Genomic DNA, 16,656 nt, shown 5'->3' with positions numbered 1-16,656 from the left:
TGCATGAGATAGCCTGCACGGCCACTTATCCTCGGAACCTCCACGAGCCTCGCTGAAGACGTCTGTCCATCTGGTCCATCCATTACATCTAGCCTACACCTGAGTTTTCTTTGTTGCGCTACTGGAGCTATGTGCTGGAGTGGTGTGAAAGAGCCGTTTTGGTTTTTAGGCTTCAACGCACACTAGCAACGTTACAGGCCTGCCACATGAACTCTGACAGCTGGTTGGGTAGCCTAGGCTACTCATTTCTTATTTATTTACTTAAAAATTGCCGGCCATAGTATAGGGTTTGGTATTTTATTTCAATTAAAGAGAAAACCATTGTTTGCTTGGATGTTGGTTGTATTACATTTGATACCTGAAACTGAAAGTTAGCCTATTGAAAACTATTGAAGATTGAGTGTAATGCATGTGTAGCAGAGTTAATATATCCACTTGCTATTAAAATTGAACTTTTCATTTAGCTACTAGTTTTTCTTTGAGACTTGAGGCTTTCACTAGTGCCCTATATGTGGAGAGTATCGCCAACTGTGTTTGGAATGTTCAGAGCAGTTCTGCCAAGGATTGGTTCAGAGGTGGTCACGTGTTTTATGGACGCCATTTTTACTACCAAAAGTACTTTTGACTAGAATGCTTTCTAATGCTTTCAGATGGCAGTGTTTGAGTATCGTTGGCATTAAGTCTTAATATCTTCACCATACAGCGACCCATTTTCTCACTGGACACTTTTCTGATAACGTTAACATTATAACGTTTACGTCATAAGCATTTTTAGTGATAAGACTCGTTAAGACATTTGCAGCACGGATTTTGTTTCTAACTACCCGGAGAGATGCCACTTCTGGAGGAGCAGCGAATACATCATACATCGTTCGTCTTAACCTTGTCTAAAAGGAAAACGGTTGGAACAACTCTGGTAAATAAGGTTTTTCATCTCCTACTGTTATCATTTATGGTCTTAATTTCCTTGCATTTTTGCGTTTTTGAAGCACTAAAGTGGCTATTAAGATAAGCAGCCAGTACGTAGTGCTGTGTCGTGTGTGTTTACTAATAGCTGCTTAGCAGGTAACATAGCGATCTGTAATCATTGATAAACTTGTTAGTTTTGCATTTTCTTTCTTGTCGAGCAAAATAAGACAACGTCTTGTTTGCCTATTTTAAGAATGTCCTCCTGCTTGACTGAAATAGCTGGTCGGATAATTGCAGTTTGCAAGTTAGCTAGTCTTTCTATCAACGTTGTTATAAACTTTACCAGTAGCCTAGGCACAGTATTGTCCAAATAAATCTGTTGAAATACACAGCATAGTTTGAAGATATGGTTTGCTAGCTATCTGTCAAACTTGGTAGGTGGTGTGCTAATCACGAATTATTAAGTGGTGTCAATACAGACTTCAGCTCTACACTGGTTGTGTAGGCTATACTTCAATCTGTCAATCTGTCAGCCCTCTAGTGAGTGTGCCATGCTTTATTGAATCATGGTTTAAGGTGATGAATGTCTGTATTATAAAACAAAGCAATATAGTAAATATTATGCTTCCTCTTTGTCTTTTTTGTTATTTTAGATGTAGGTAGAGAAGAGTCAGTGGCTGGTGAAGTAAGAGGATACAGCTGTCTGCTGATTCAAGGTCCCTGCCCCGTCGCCTCAACATCCTCAAGATCCTGTAGGCTACTGCTGCTGCTCCTTGCTTCAGCACCTTTCCCCTGATGCCTGACACCCCTCATCACCAAATCAGCCCAGTCAACATGGACCCAACATGGACCCAAGTCTCCACCACAGTGTGCACAATACACTATACACAGACAGGGTATGTGATCGGTGTCAATATTGCATTCAGACAAATTGAAATTCCTTCCAAAGAACAAGTGCTTTCCTCAGCTGGATCAATTTAAGTCAAGATAAACAACAGCTTCCTTTCTTCATCGTGTTCTACCATTAACATTATTATGTTTATATTTTTGGTTAATTAAGGCACTTAGTTGCAGTTTCTCAGGTACACTTTGCTATGATGTCATTAGTAAAATTATTAGGAGGATGTAGCGTGTGTGGTGTTAAATGGTACTGCCTTGTATTATCCAAGTCTGAGGCTGAGAAGAGGAGATTCACGGTCTGCTCCCTTTGTGTCCCATGTTTTGTGGGTGTGTGTGAGAGAGTGCGCGACAGATAACGAGTGTGGTGTAGAAGCATACACATTTAATGACAACCTGTGCACATTTCAGATTTTTTAGAAGAGCAGTCCTTACTACAGTGGTAGAAATAGTGGTATTTTTATGTACATCTACCCATTTAATGACAAGAGTTTCATTATTTTACATGCAGGACGAGAACAAAGGTACAATTGGTCTGAGGGGAGGACACCGCAGACAGCTGATCAACTCCATGTCATCTAATCAGGCCATGTAAAGGACCATGAAGGGATGGACTTGGTGGAGGACAACAATGTGACACCCGAAAAGAGTAGCCTACATGGAGATCTCTCATCCTCATCCCTCATGCTTATATTGCATTTCATATAGGCCTAGATTCTGATGGTCTTGTAAATGTTTGTTACACAAGTCAGAAATTGTTGTCTTTGATTATTTAATTTGATTATAATAAATGGAAATATATTTTATTGAAAAATATTTTTGAAAACCTAGCAAGTTTGTGTGTTTTAGTATCAGAATGAGCTTGTATTGACCAAGTATATCTACAAGGAATTTGACTGGCATTAGCTGTTGGAACAATTAGACATACAGTAGTATGCAGTCAGAAGATGCATACTATAGAGCACCACAATATACATAAGGCACCTACCAATAGATTGAGTGATGGCAGTGGGAAAAATGTGATTATTGTCTGGCAGGTTTTGTGCATAAGGGTAAGTTATTATTTAACGGAAAAGTTTGAGGTCAAACTAATGGTGACCTCCATGTAGCTTTTGTAATAATAATAACTGTATATAATAATAGCCTAACTTTATGATAATAATATATTTTTTAAATAACATGTGTTCAATTAAAACTATTTTCTTTTACTGTCCCAGAGTCTATTGAAACAACATACTTATTGATAAAAAAGAAAATAAATAGCATATTTTAGTCTTGCCTCATGCACGGTCGAAATACATTGTATGCCTGAATCTGGAGGTCAGACGTCAAATCTAACAGTGATTCAAAGAGTTGCTGCAACATGTAGGGATCGCTGGCTTAAGTAAGGTAAGATGTTATTCATTGTGCCCTAAACAGGCTTATTTCACCAAAATGAAGCTTTCAGCTTTCTCTTACTGCTTTATTTCAAGTTGTTTCCTCAGACTAATATTTAACTGCTGTAAGAAATTGGATAAACGAAGTTCGCCTCGTAGGCGTTTTCAGAGCTAGCTGGCTCCAACTAGGCAACGTTTATCACTATTTATCTGGTCTTTGCTAATTTTTTCAAAATGTATAATGCAGCGTATTTGCAACAGCATTTACATCTTAATGAATAGTGATGCATATTATAACATTTATAGGCTTGTTTATGACGATGTTAAGCTATTTGTTTCAACATGTCATATTCGCCCTATTGACCATCATTGAGACGAACGTACGTGACGTCACTTCTGGTCGTAAAGATGGCGCCCATGATTTGAGTTGGCGATACTCTCCACATATAGGGCACTAGCTTTCACATAACTCGAGCGCCATCTACTGGTGCTATTCTGCCGACGTTCAGGGCAAGTTCATACACAATCGCCAGTCAGCAGTAGCCTTGTCTCATGGTAAGTCGCATATATTGAGCTCCGCTGCAAAAGCTAAATAAACATGTCTAGCGTAATAACAAGCTAATATGCATATAGTAGATTCATACAGGAGGTTGCTAACTTTATATCAGAGACTATTTTGTTTTGTTTCTATTGTTTTAGCCTTACAGTGAAATAGTTCACCACGAGGTGCTAGCTTGCTAGTCTGGTTATAACCTAGCTCGGTAGTCTAACTTAGGTATTACACTGTATGAGCTGCGAACTGAATCGTTTGTGTTTCCATTTCGTTTTATTAGCTGGAGCTCTGTATTGCCAATGTTTATGACTGTGAAACACTTCTGTGCTATCAGGTACAGTTTTCTACCTTTTCTAATTCATACTGGTACTTCATGTCTTTTGCAAATATTGTTAATCAGTCGGCAGTAGCCTTGTCTCATGCTGGAGCTCTGTATTGCCAATGTTTATGACTGTGAAACACTTCTGTGCTATCAGAATAAACGGCTGTGATAGCCAGAGAGAGAACGCCAGTTGTCATCAATAACACAACGCAAGAGAGAGAGTACACATCCGCTACACATGTGTGATGAATGTGTAAATAAGAGTACATAGAATTTGCATATAATTGTGGGATCACTAAGCTAAGTGGTTGTATTTCACATAGAGGTGATGAATGAACACTTAGATTAATTTGTTTATTTAATATTTTAAAGAACTCAGGATAGCTACCCATGGCAACGAGGCACTGCAATGGTTTTGCAAGATTCATTGCTGAAATAAACTCTTTGAAGTCATAACTTGAGTATGGTGTTTGTTGTTATTATACTTGAAATTAGACTCAATGTTCAAGAAATGTAAAATGTACAGAAATGAAACCTACATGACAGTGTAATGACACTTCATGACATGTTCAGGAAACATCTCAGATGGTTCACTGTACTTGAGGTCAAAGGTAAGTATTCATGACACTGTCAGAAAACTATTTTGGTCAGTAATAGTTCTTTGTGACAGCTTAATGACAAATCAAAACTGTACCACTGTAGTTGAGGTCAAGAAAAGTATTCATGACCAATTCATAATGGTGTCATGACAGCCAATTATTCAGGCTCATCACTTAAAAAACCTAGAAAATAAGTCAGGCCAAACACAGTTATATGTCAAGTTGTCATGACAATATTGTAAACGGATTACATTTTCTTGCCTAATGTCAAGTTGTCATGACAAAGATGCCGTCAAATAAAGTCATCTTGCCTAATGTCAAGTTGTCATAATGATGACGCCCAAACAATGTCAACTTGACATAACAAAAACCGAATGACACATTATGACAACAGTCATAAACGTCAATAATGTGTCATTAATGTGCATGACATGTGTCATGTCATTCTTATGACGGTTACATGACACCCTTATGTAGACCCCTTCAAATAAAGTGTTACCGAATTTTTTTCATTACTAATAAATGCTCTGTGCATTTGGATCCAGATCCTTGTTACTACTGTATGATTTACTCACTGAGTTTAAACCAATAAGCATCTGTCAAATGCATTTCAATAAACAGATTCATATTATTCATGTTGACATATTTTCAATGTAATTAGTAATGTTTTTTTGTCTTTTACAAAAATGATTTTGCTAGAACTGAATAGAGGACGAAGTTTTGTTGAAAGACAAACAAAAAACACCCTTCAAAACACATGTCCTTCAAATATGCACTGAAAGGTAATCTTCTGAAATCTGATGCATTCGTAGGGCGATGGGTTTTTAATGTGGGCGTTTGCTCTACCCCCCCTCCACACACACTCTCCCAGTGAAATCCAAAAGACTAAGTAAGGCTGCCATGAGTTAAGCAGTCATTTGCCCACACATCATTTTCCCCCTGGTTTCATAAACAACAGCATGTTATTAGAGTCATTTATCATGAAAATAGGATGGTGGGCAGGTGCTGGCTGATTGCTTCTCAGTCCCGACTGTTTGTTATGTGACAACAGCTCACAGTGTTGGCAGTGAGGGATGAACGCAAACATGGCTGTGTATTTAATGTTTAATTTTATACACTGGTGTTTTGCCTGTGCCTTTAATGGACATATTATACATTAGTGCGTGCATGTGTTCACACAAAAATGTACTCGTGGCTAAGTGTGTGTGTATGTGTGTCAGTTTGCACTTGTGGATATGCATGTGGATGTACGCTTATGTGTGCAAGCATGGTTATGTGTCTGTAGTGTGTGTGTGTGTGTGAGTGTGTACGAATGTTGAATTTTGAGTTGATGTGAAATGAAAGTCTGGGAAAAAAAAACCCGAGTAGAGTGGAGCGGATGGAGAGGCGTATACGGTAGTGTGGCGGCCAGACATTTCCTTTTTCCCTCTCGTCCAGCGCAGCGGCGGAGCCTGCAGCCGTATGGCTGTGTCGGGGCAGGAGATTGGACGTGATGCGCTCCATCACCCGGAGGTGTAATGAACTCGGCGGCTCGGAGGCCGGGCCAGATAAGCGCGTGTCCAGGGGCACGTCAGGACAGTGACTGATGTGATGAGGGATTCTGATGGCTTTCTGGAAGCAGACCCCAAAGCTTTTAGACACACACACACACACACACACACACACACAACACACAGGCACACACACACACACAGACCCGTGCACGTACACACACAGACAACACACTCACACAAACACACACACACAGACCCGTGCACGTACACACACAGACAACACACTCACACAATCACACAAACACACACACAGACCCATACAAACAGCACACACACACACACACACACACACACACACACACACACACACACACACACACACACACACACACACACACACACAGAGTGCGTTGCAATCTGTCCTCTCGTGGCATCCTGCTCTGTATGAGCTCAGAGCGCTCTCCTCAAATACCCCTGCTGAGGTTTTGTGGATATGAAATACTCACAATGAAGGAAAGCATCAGTGCATTTCATGTTGTGCAAGATATAATTTACTTGTCATTCCGATGCTTTTAAATTCTTGCTGTAAAGTCTGCGTTGCATTATTTAACTTGGCATCTCAGCCGCGTCTCACTATTCAAATGGCACGAATGCGACACAATGTATTTCCCTACAAAATATGTGTCTGTGTAAGCAACGTTCTCATTTTATGCTTTTGTTCCCGTTTTCCTTTCAGAGTCGGTAATCGCCAGCACCTTGATTCACACTCCGCCACGCATCCGCGCGCAGAGCTTCTTTTGCGTAACCCGGGTCCCCTTGTTTTTGCGTTGTCGGATTTTCCCTTCCCTTGCAATTTTTCCGGCGCCGCTCAGGCGCATCGCATAAAACCAATTTTCCCCCGAAGCGGGCGTGTGCGGGGATTGCGGTGATAATGAAAAAAAAAAGAGAGAAAAAGACGAGGGGAATGCTAAAAAAACGAGATAGCCGCCACTGTCGCTCGCTTGCTCGCTCGCCGTACGGTCACGAAGGGCCCTCATCTTACAGCAGGGCAGCGCTCTCCCCTCCAGTCCTCCATAACCCGCAACAACCCCCCCCCCCCCCCCCCAAACGCCACTTCGCCACACCCATCCCCTCCGCCATGCCCATCTCAGTCCCCCCGCGGAGAGATCGGCGAAGGCTAATTGGACGCTGATACGCCGCGTGACATCGGTAGCAGGGTCAGCCTGGGATAACGCTGAGAGGGGACGTGAGTGGGCAGCTCTGTCTCTCGCAGCGAGCGATCACAGGAAGACGCCCGAGCGCAGCTGGCGGATCACGGCCCCTCCTCTGCGTCTCCTACACGCTGAGAAGTAGTCACGCTCCGCTAAAGTTAGCACAAAGGCTGCGTAAGACTTCCGTGTGTTATCTTGTATCCATTAACATGGTAATGCTGTGGAAATACCGAAGTACAGATGCGAGTGGTGTTTTATAAGCGCTGATGCAAGTGCACATATGGCATGTTTCACAGCCTACTTAAGTTTAGCCTTCAATACTGCAGGGCCCCCACGCCTCACCCACTCAAAGAGGCTGTGCTTGTGTTGACCTTTTCTCTTGCTACCTTTTTCACTGGTAGCGCCTTTCTGCCTGTGCCGTGTCTTTCTCTCTCCCTCTCTCTCTTCCGCTCTCTCCCCCTCTCTCTCTCTCTCTCTCTCCCTCCCTCCCTCTCTCTCCCTCTCTCTCCATCCTCTCTCTATCTCTCTCTCCCTCTCCCTCTCTCTCTCTCTCACTGTCCTTACAGGCGCCTCTGTCTGTTCAGGCTGCCAGCACTCAACCTTCAGCCAGGAGGGACAGGGATGACCTTGCGTCGCACGATTGAGAGAGAGAGAGAGAGAGAGAGAGAGAGAGAGAGAGAGAGAGAGAGAGAGAGAGAGAGAGAGAGAGAGAAGAGAGAGAGTGAGAGAGAAACTGAGGCTTGGCGTTCGCAGGCAGTTCTACCCCCACGTCGCAGATTTATTCAGGTGCTCTGACAAGAATGGCCCGTAATGAAAAAGGCCGCTGCAGCGTCGAGTCCAATTTAGCATTATGAAGCAAGAAGAAAAGAAGAGAAAAGAAAGGAGAGAAAGAGTGAGAGAAAGAGAGAGAGAGAGAGCGAAATCACACGCCCGGCACGGCTAATCTCTCTGCCTTTTCCTCCTTATCGCCTCCATTTTGCCTGCGGGCTCTCGGGCGCTTCCTATTTGAGGAAAAGTCACGCAGACGGCGTGTAAAAGGGCTCGTCAGGTAATTAGGAGCACAATGGCGTCCGCAGCACCTCGCGCCCGTGGAGAGGCCCGCACCTGATGTCTCCGCCCACTAATAAGCCTGGACAGTGGAGCTCAGAGAGATAAGGCCTGTGGCTGCCTGCTCCACATGCCCTGCACTGTAGGCTGTCACCTGTGGTGGGGTTCTGTCTATGTGTGTGTGTGTGTGTGTGTGTGTGTGTGTGTGTGTGTTCGGAGAGGGGGTCTCCCTGTCTGTCTATGTGTGTGCATGTACCATGTATGTGTGTTAGGAAAGGAGGCTGCTACAGTATGTCTGTGTCTGTGTGTGTGTGTGTCTGTGTCTGTGTGTTTGGAGGGGAGGTCGCTGTGTGTGTATGTGTGTGTGTGTGTGTGTGTGTGTTTGGAGGGGCGGTCGCTGTGGGTGTGTGTGTGTGTGTGTGAGTGTGTGTGTGTGTGTGTGTTTGTGTTTGGAGGGGATGTCGCTGTGTGTGTGTGTGTGTGTGTGTGTGTGTGTGTGTGGTGGTGGCTCAGGCCTGTCAGAGGCGTAAGTCAGGTGTGACTCTACACAGGACCACAGATGGAGCAGATGGGCTCCTCAGTGCTGGGGGCTCCTATATTTAGAGCAGGTGAACTCACTGTGGGTGACCCTCGATGTGGGGCTTTGGGATATGTCTACACTCCTCTCTCTCTCTCTCTCTCTCTCTCTCTCTCTCTCTCTCTCTCTCTCTCTCTCTCTCCTCTCTCTCTCTCTCCTCCCTCTCTCTCTCTCTCTCTCTGTGTGTGTGTACATGCGCATGTGTACCCATCTTTTACCACACACACAGACACACACACACACACATACACTCTCAATCTCACACACATTATGGCCCAGATCTGTTGCCTGGAACAGATGCTACCGGTGCTACATCATTTCCTCTGTTCCCTCTTAATCACACCCTTTAATTAGCAGTCCAAACGCTGCAGAACCCAATCAGCCCTCCCTCCCTCTCTCTCTATCACTCCCTCTCTCTTTCTTTTCCCCTGCTTCACTTTCACTCTCTTTCTCCTTACGCCTTTCTTTGTCTCTCTTATGCTCTCTCTCTTTCCATCTCTCTCCCACTTCATCTCCCTCTCTCTCCATCTCTCTCCCTCTCCCTCTCCCTCTTTCTTTCTCCATCTTTCTTCCTCTCCATCTCCCCCCTCTCTCCATCCCTCTCTATACCCCCCTCTCTCTCTCTCCATTCCTCTCCATCTCCCTCTGTCTGTTTCCCAGAGAATGGGCTCGCTAATTAGAGGAGATTTCCTTCCTCTCGCCACAGCATGGAGAAGTGGAGCCGGGGGAGAGGATGAACAGATCACAGTGGGGAGTGATGGAGGGGAAGGAAAAACAGAGGGATACAGAGAGAGAGAAAGAGAGGGAAGGAGACAGTATGGGTAGAATGTGGAAGACACACAGCGAGAGAGGGAGAGAGAGAGAAAGAGAGAGAGAGAGCGTGGGAGAGAGAGCGGATGGTGGGGGGTTGGTAAAGGGTTTTGTACCTTTATCTCACAGCGGTTTTGGGACTCAGTAAAGATAAAAAGGAAGCGAATGGGGTTTAAGCCTGAGATAGAGATTTACATAAGACGCCAGAGTTCACAAGGTCTCCTCCACCCAGAGACGCCGTGTCACCGCGCAGCGTGTACTCCCACATCTCCCCCCACGGTGTGTGCTGGAGCACATGCCAATGACAACAATATGGCTTCTTCACCAAGAGGCGCACGGTGAGGCTGCTAAGACTGGGAGCGCGCCCGAGGCCTAATGATACAGCATGACCCACAAAGGCAGCCATGTGAACAGAAACGCCGAGCCTGCCGTACCATGAGCTCATGCCAACCAATGGGGCGTGCTATTATTTTTAGAAGCGCCACGTCCCCGTGCCAGAAAAACACACATCGCGGGCGAAAAAAAAAAAAAAGAAAAAGAAACGCACGCAGATTTTCTGGAGACCTTTTGTCCACGGACGTAATCAAAACACGTACACACGCTCGAATAAAAAAACGTCTTTTCCGGCCTGTCCCTGATGTGAGTGTGTGTGTGTGTGTTGTGTGAGCTGCCTGTGCCATGTTTAAGTGCCAGACAGTATGTGGCTGTGAGTGCGTCTGTCTGTTCCATAAGAGCGTGTGTGCGTGCGGGGCCCTTTCATCCGTCTCCAGCGGTGGCGTGTGTGTGTGTGCTTGTGTGTGTGCGTGTGTGTGTGTTTTAGCGAGTGTGGTCTCATTAGCGGCGGTATCGGCGGTGATTAGAGCGGCCTTGCAGGAGAGAGTTCTGATGGCGCCGCTCTCGGCTCTCGGGGGCCCCGTTTGAAGCGGGAAAAGCGAAACCTGCTCCCTTTCATGGCGGCTCTCTCCCTCTCCTTCTCCCTCTCTCTCTCTCCCTCTCTCCTTCTCTCCCTCGCTCCGGCATCTGTGAGCGCCGCCTCGAGAGCGGAAACGTGAGACCGCTGAAAGAGATGACGCTCTCCCTCTCTCTGTCACTTTCACTCACTCTCTCTCTCTCTCTCTTTCTCTCTCTCTGTTTTCCATTGTCGTCATCACTCTTTCTCTTTCTAAGGCTTCTCTCTCCATGGTGCTTCCATGTGTCCTCATCTCTCCTAGTCAGTCTTTCTCTCTCTCTCTCTTTCATTTTCTTTCTCTGCTCTCTTTTTTCTTGCCCAGCACCCTCTCTCTCTCTCTCTCTCTCTCTCTCTCCATTGTCTCTCTGTTTGTTTGCGGGGAGTGCCTGAGATTGACACGGCGATGCATAGTTTATTTATGCTCAGGACCGGCTTTAATTATTCACCCCGGGTTTGTGTCTCTGCAACAGCGAGCAGCGTGGGTTGCAAAGCAAGTTCACAAGGCTGTATCACTGGGAATAAAAAGGGGGGAGAGGGGGAGAGAGAGAGATAGTGATGAAGAGAGAGAGAGTGAGAGAATGAGTGTGTGTGTGTGTGTGTGTGTGTGTGTGTGTGTGTGTGTGTGTGTGTGTGCACTCTGTGCTAGGGAGGCAGGATACCTTTTGTCACTTGGCTGGTGCCTCAGGGTTCTTCTGCTAATTCTCTCTTAATGTGACACAGCATGCTTCTCCAGATTAATTAACCGTTGTGCTGCCCTCCGAGCACAGATATGAAAACTGTGAACTTTATGTGTGTGAGTGTGTATGTATGTAGGTGTGTGTGTGTGTGTGCGAGAGAGAGAGTGTGTGTGTGTGTGAGAGAGAGAGAGAGAGAGAGAGAGAGAGAGTATGCGCGCGAGTGCGTGTGTGTTTGTGTGCGTGTGTGTGTGTGTCTGTATGTGTGCAATGAGGAGAGGGAGTGTGTGTAGCCGTTTCTGCGGAGTCTGTCCTTATATACACTGGAATTGCTCACCTTCCCTGGAGGATTGTTGTCAGGGTTGCACAGCTCAGAATTTAGTACTTTTTGAAGCCTTTGAATGTATTCTCCACTTCTTTGATGCGTAGTGGGCTTAACCACATATTGACCTCAATTTATTCCAAGCCAGGTCTCCTTTCCAACGGCAGCTCACTTATGAAATGGTTTGACTTAGCTGTGAGAGAGAAAAGCCCCGGAGTAGTTTTTGTGCACAGGTGTACACAGGCAACATACCTACTGTAATCACACACACACACACACACACACACACACACACACACACACACACACACACACACACACACACACACATACACACACACACACACATACACACACACACACACACACACACACACACACACACACACACACACACACACACACACACACACACACACACACACAGGAAAGCACATGCACACACATACACATACTGTACACATACACACAAACACACTAACACACAAATACACACACATACACACATACAAAGGCAAGCATTGCATGCATATCTCTTTAACACACAAGCTTTCAAAAACTCACTATCGTGCTCTTTTTCTGCCTTGCTGCTCGGAGCCACAGAACCTTGAAATATGTAAAGGCGTTTATCTACACTGACTTCAGGCAGGATATGTCTGAATTACATTTTCTTTAAAGGAGAACAGAACTATTTCCACTCTCTAATTCGCTCATTGAAAATGCCATTTAGATTCATAGTGTTATTCAGAACTCTATACCTGGACCTTAACCTGTACGGGGAGTTCTGGAGTGTTTTATTTACTTCGTTCACTCAGAAGTAAACACATAGGAGTTGGCCACAGAACCAGCCAGCACATTACTTTTTATAGCCGTCCTGTCTGTGTTGCTCTTCAGGAAGGGGCCATGCTGGGTTGGGACTGGCACTGGTGAGTAGACAGCTGTTACTGGCTGTGGAAACTGTGGCAAGTCACCACAGAGCCAGCGCACAAACACAGATAAACACAGACACAGATAGAGACATACACACACACACACACACACACTAGCACACACACACACACACACACACACACACACACACAGACATGCACACACACACACACACACACACACAGACATGCACACACACACACACACACACACACACACACACACACACACACACACACACACACACACACACACACACACACACACACACACACACACGCACACACACACACACACACACACACGCACACACACACACACACAGACAGACATGCACACACACTGCTTTCTATTTGCATACAAAGATACAGATTCAACACAGGCTTACTTACACTCAACACTAACACATTACATCTACACACACACACTCACGCACAGTCGCACACACAAACACACACACACACACACACACACACACACACACATTTTAACATCCATACTGACATCCACACACTGACCCTGAGCCTTCACAAAGCTTCTCAGACAAACTCAACCCCACCAAGCTCCAGGCCAAGGCCTCCACAAATCACAGAAATGGACACAGATGACAGAATGGAGCGTCTGTCTTCCCTAACCTTCATCTCTCCTGTCAGAGTTCCCACTGACCTCTCTAAACAGTATAAAGTGATTCCTGTCACAGCTGTCAGTAGTCCACAACTCACTTACACGTAAGGTTACCGCTTACTGTCTCCATTGTACTTTCATCTTTTCGGCCATGAAATATTCCGTGGATATGTTGAGGTTATGGCACACACGGTACCGTCACAATATAGCCGTGTGGTTTTGATGACACAGTATATATATAAACTTTATTACAGGCTCTAGACCCAACAGCAAAAGAGTGTTGGTATTGCTGTGAAAAGTAGAGCTAACTTGTTTAAGTACAGAAACACACAGTCTTTTAGCAGTTTGCAGTTAGTATTCCGGTAAAATCTGCTGTTTGCTCTTGGAAAGACGCTTGTAGTGGCTTTCTATCCCTGCGTGTCGCCTCCTTCCTCAGAAGCAGAGGGAGCATCGTCTGTGTTGTTGTTGTTTTTCCTCGGTCTCCACTCATTATCGCGTCTCCTCTCTCTCCTCCCCACCGGGGGAACCCCCACCGGCTTTCCCCATCACCTCCAGATGATCGGCGCGTTCATCTCTCTCTCTCCGTACGCGGCGCTTCTCTAAACGGCGTAATAACAGGTGCTATTCCCCCGCGCTAATCCTGTTAGCTGCGCGCAACAGCAGCTGAATGGAGCGGTGCATTGTTGGGCCGACCCCGAATGCCTCCACAATGACGCATAAACACGGCTATAACACAGTCTGTGACAGACGCCTATTGCCGAGGGATTACACGTGTGCGTGAGAGTGTGTGTGTGTGTGTGTGTGTGTGTGTGTGTGTGTGTGTGTGTGTGTCTGTGTCTGTGTCTGTGTGTGGTAGTTGACTTGGGACTGACGCCAACACAAATTGGATTAGGGTACGGCAAGCAATATTCCGGAAGCGTTTTTATTATCCCAGGGCTTTTAGTATAATGTGATTACTTTGTAATGCACTTTGTTTTATAGACTATTATCCCCGCGCTGTATCCATGGGTCTATTATCGGTAAATATATTCAGGTTGGGCGCAGAAACATCTTCGGGTTGTGACCTGTTGATACGGCTGTGTGGCCTCACTGTCCTGAGAGATAAGGGCCACGGCCAGTAATCATTTATCCTGTGACGCCCTATTAGAACAGCAGGCTGTGCTGTCTAAACAGCCTTAATGAAAGACTGCATTGGACAGAGAAAATGATGCTATAGCAGAATGTATAGATTGGAACGTGTTGCACCTCATAGAGAATGGATACCCTCTAGAGGTCAGACGTGATCCTATTGCAGAACATGAAACATAATGAACACTTACTGTAATACAGCAAAAGTGGTGGTGTGTGTCTGCCACATATACCTTTATTACCATATCTGCTGCACCTACATATCCACATTATAGAACTTAGCAGCTCATTTTTGGGAGTTGTAGTTCTGTGACAAGGGGTGCACTTTGTGCATACTGTATATCTCTTGGTGTTGTGAATCAGAGATTTCACAGAGTCCAAACTAGTTCAAACTGAACTAGTTTATTTTGCTTTTAAATCCCTTCCAGTGATTGTTTTGCTCCAAGGTTGACAACCTCTTAGCCAGAAGCCATTTGACTGACAGTTGTATTAGCCTCTCCCGACTTAATTAAAGAAAAGACACAGATATAGTGTTGTATGCCTGGAATGTTTGGCTTCAAAGCTGCTTATTTATTTTGTTCTCCAAATATCCTTTTTAAATGTGCAATGTGCGACTTTGCTGACAGAGAGAATACAACACTGTTACGGACTGACAGGTTTTATTAGGCTTGTACTTTTCTCCTCTTTGTACCTCAAGTCACTTTCATTTCCTTTGGTTTGATTGGAGGCGCTCTCTTCATTATCTCTGTTTGTGCCGCGTAGTTGACATCTCTGTATCACAATTCAACCTGCCGATGAACCCAGTCTCAGGAAATAAAGAAAGCTTTTTCTCTCTCTCTCCCTCTCATGCTGTGTCCTTCTCTCTCTCTCTCTCTCTCTCTCTCTCTCTCTCTCCCTCTCTCTCTCTCTCTCTGGCTTTCATTTGACTCAACTCGAAAAAACACTCCCACGACCTCTGCATGTTTTAGTGCACAAGCTGAACAAGGTGTGTGTGTGTCTCTCTCACACACTCACTCACACGCACACACACACACATACGCACGCACGCCTACAGCCAGTGTCATGGCCCTCGCCCCCACACCCCCACACAGCCGTGTTATCAGACAGCAGGGGGCCCAGAGATAGGATCTGATGATGCCCACGATAAGAGCGTTGTCGCTGCTACGGGTTGCTGTTCCGTGTGCATAAACAGGGCTGGCGCGGGCCAGGCACCGGGCAGGGGTGGACGGGCATTTCCCTGGCACGGGTCCAGTAGCGGAGACGGCGATCGGTGTGCGGGGAAGGTCATCAGGCGGGAGGAGCGCGGCCGCGGGGCAGCTGGGGGGCACCTGCTGACTCTCCCCGAGCTTCAGCAGCAGACTTGGCAGGCTCGAGCATCAGCAGCCTTGGCCATCACGTCTTCTTCTGCTGGCGAGGAGACACAGTGTGCTGCCATTTCACGCATGGTGGAGTGTGTTTTAGAGACGCGGGGGGATGTGTATTAGCGAATATCCAAGAGAAAATTGGAAATTAACTGTGAAAAACAGAAATACCCACAGACATTGTAATTTCATCTTAAAAAAAATGCCCTATAAAAATATTCACAGTGGCTGAGAGTTGGTATAGGAGAAACTTCTCCTTGTAATATAAGAGTGTTATTATTATTATTATTATTTGAGTATAGCTGGTGATATTGTTCAGTGTCCCTGACGATTCTCTTCCTGTGTGCACCTGTGTGCAGGTGATGAACGTGAGCCTTGCGGAGGGGGACACGGTGAGGTTCGAGGACCTGGGCGGCCGCGAGCCCTCGGTGCTGGCCAACGAGTCCATCCTGATGAAGGGCCTGGTGGTGCGCAGCTGGAGCAACCAGATCTCCATCCACTTCCACAGCAAGCAGCCCAAGCCTGGATCCTTCCTGCTCCGCTACCAAGGTACGACAGCCGCACTGTGTCAGAGGAAACATGCAGATAGGCAGTAATGCGGATATGTGCTAGTCACTAGCAGCTAGTGGAATGTCAAATGGAAAACAATATTTACCATCACAGCAATTGGGGAGATGTGTCATGCATATGATGATGCTTCTGATGATGAGAGTGTATTTAATGTGGCGTAAGGCTCTAAACGCTAGCTTGGCCTCGTCTGCCTGATGTCTCAGCTCATTTTCAGCTCTCTGAGATACGAGCGAGTCATGTAATTCCAGGCTAACTAAACACCAGTCACCATTGAAATGCGTTGTCAGAGACAGCTGACATTTCA

At 45.7% G+C, this 16,656-nt stretch overlaps 1 protein-coding gene and 1 long non-coding RNA gene across 2 annotated transcripts in view; both read left to right on the top strand.

Annotated features, from left to right (window-relative positions):
- sez6b (seizure related 6 homolog b) overlaps positions 1-16,656 on the top strand; it is a 159,424-nt gene that overhangs the window by 99,200 nt on the left and 43,568 nt on the right. Inside the window, exon 4 of the mRNA XM_062552803.1 lies at positions 16,142-16,331. Within this exon, the coding sequence (XP_062408787.1) occupies positions 16,142-16,331 (190 nt within the window). The remainder of the gene's footprint in view (positions 1-16,141; positions 16,332-16,656) is intronic.
- Positions 553-2,451, top strand: LOC134099799 (uncharacterized). Its single transcript, XR_009941167.1, has 3 exons — positions 553-916; positions 1,563-1,805; positions 2,318-2,451. It is a non-coding gene; the product is annotated as an uncharacterized LOC134099799 (long non-coding RNA).

The sequence above is a fragment of the Sardina pilchardus genome, chromosome 13 (genome assembly GCF_963854185.1).
Source record: "Sardina pilchardus chromosome 13, fSarPil1.1, whole genome shotgun sequence".
NCBI lineage: Eukaryota > Metazoa > Chordata > Actinopteri > Clupeiformes > Clupeidae > Sardina > Sardina pilchardus.
Note: the sequence above shows the minus strand (reverse complement) of the source record. Positions and strands in the feature narration are given on the sequence as shown.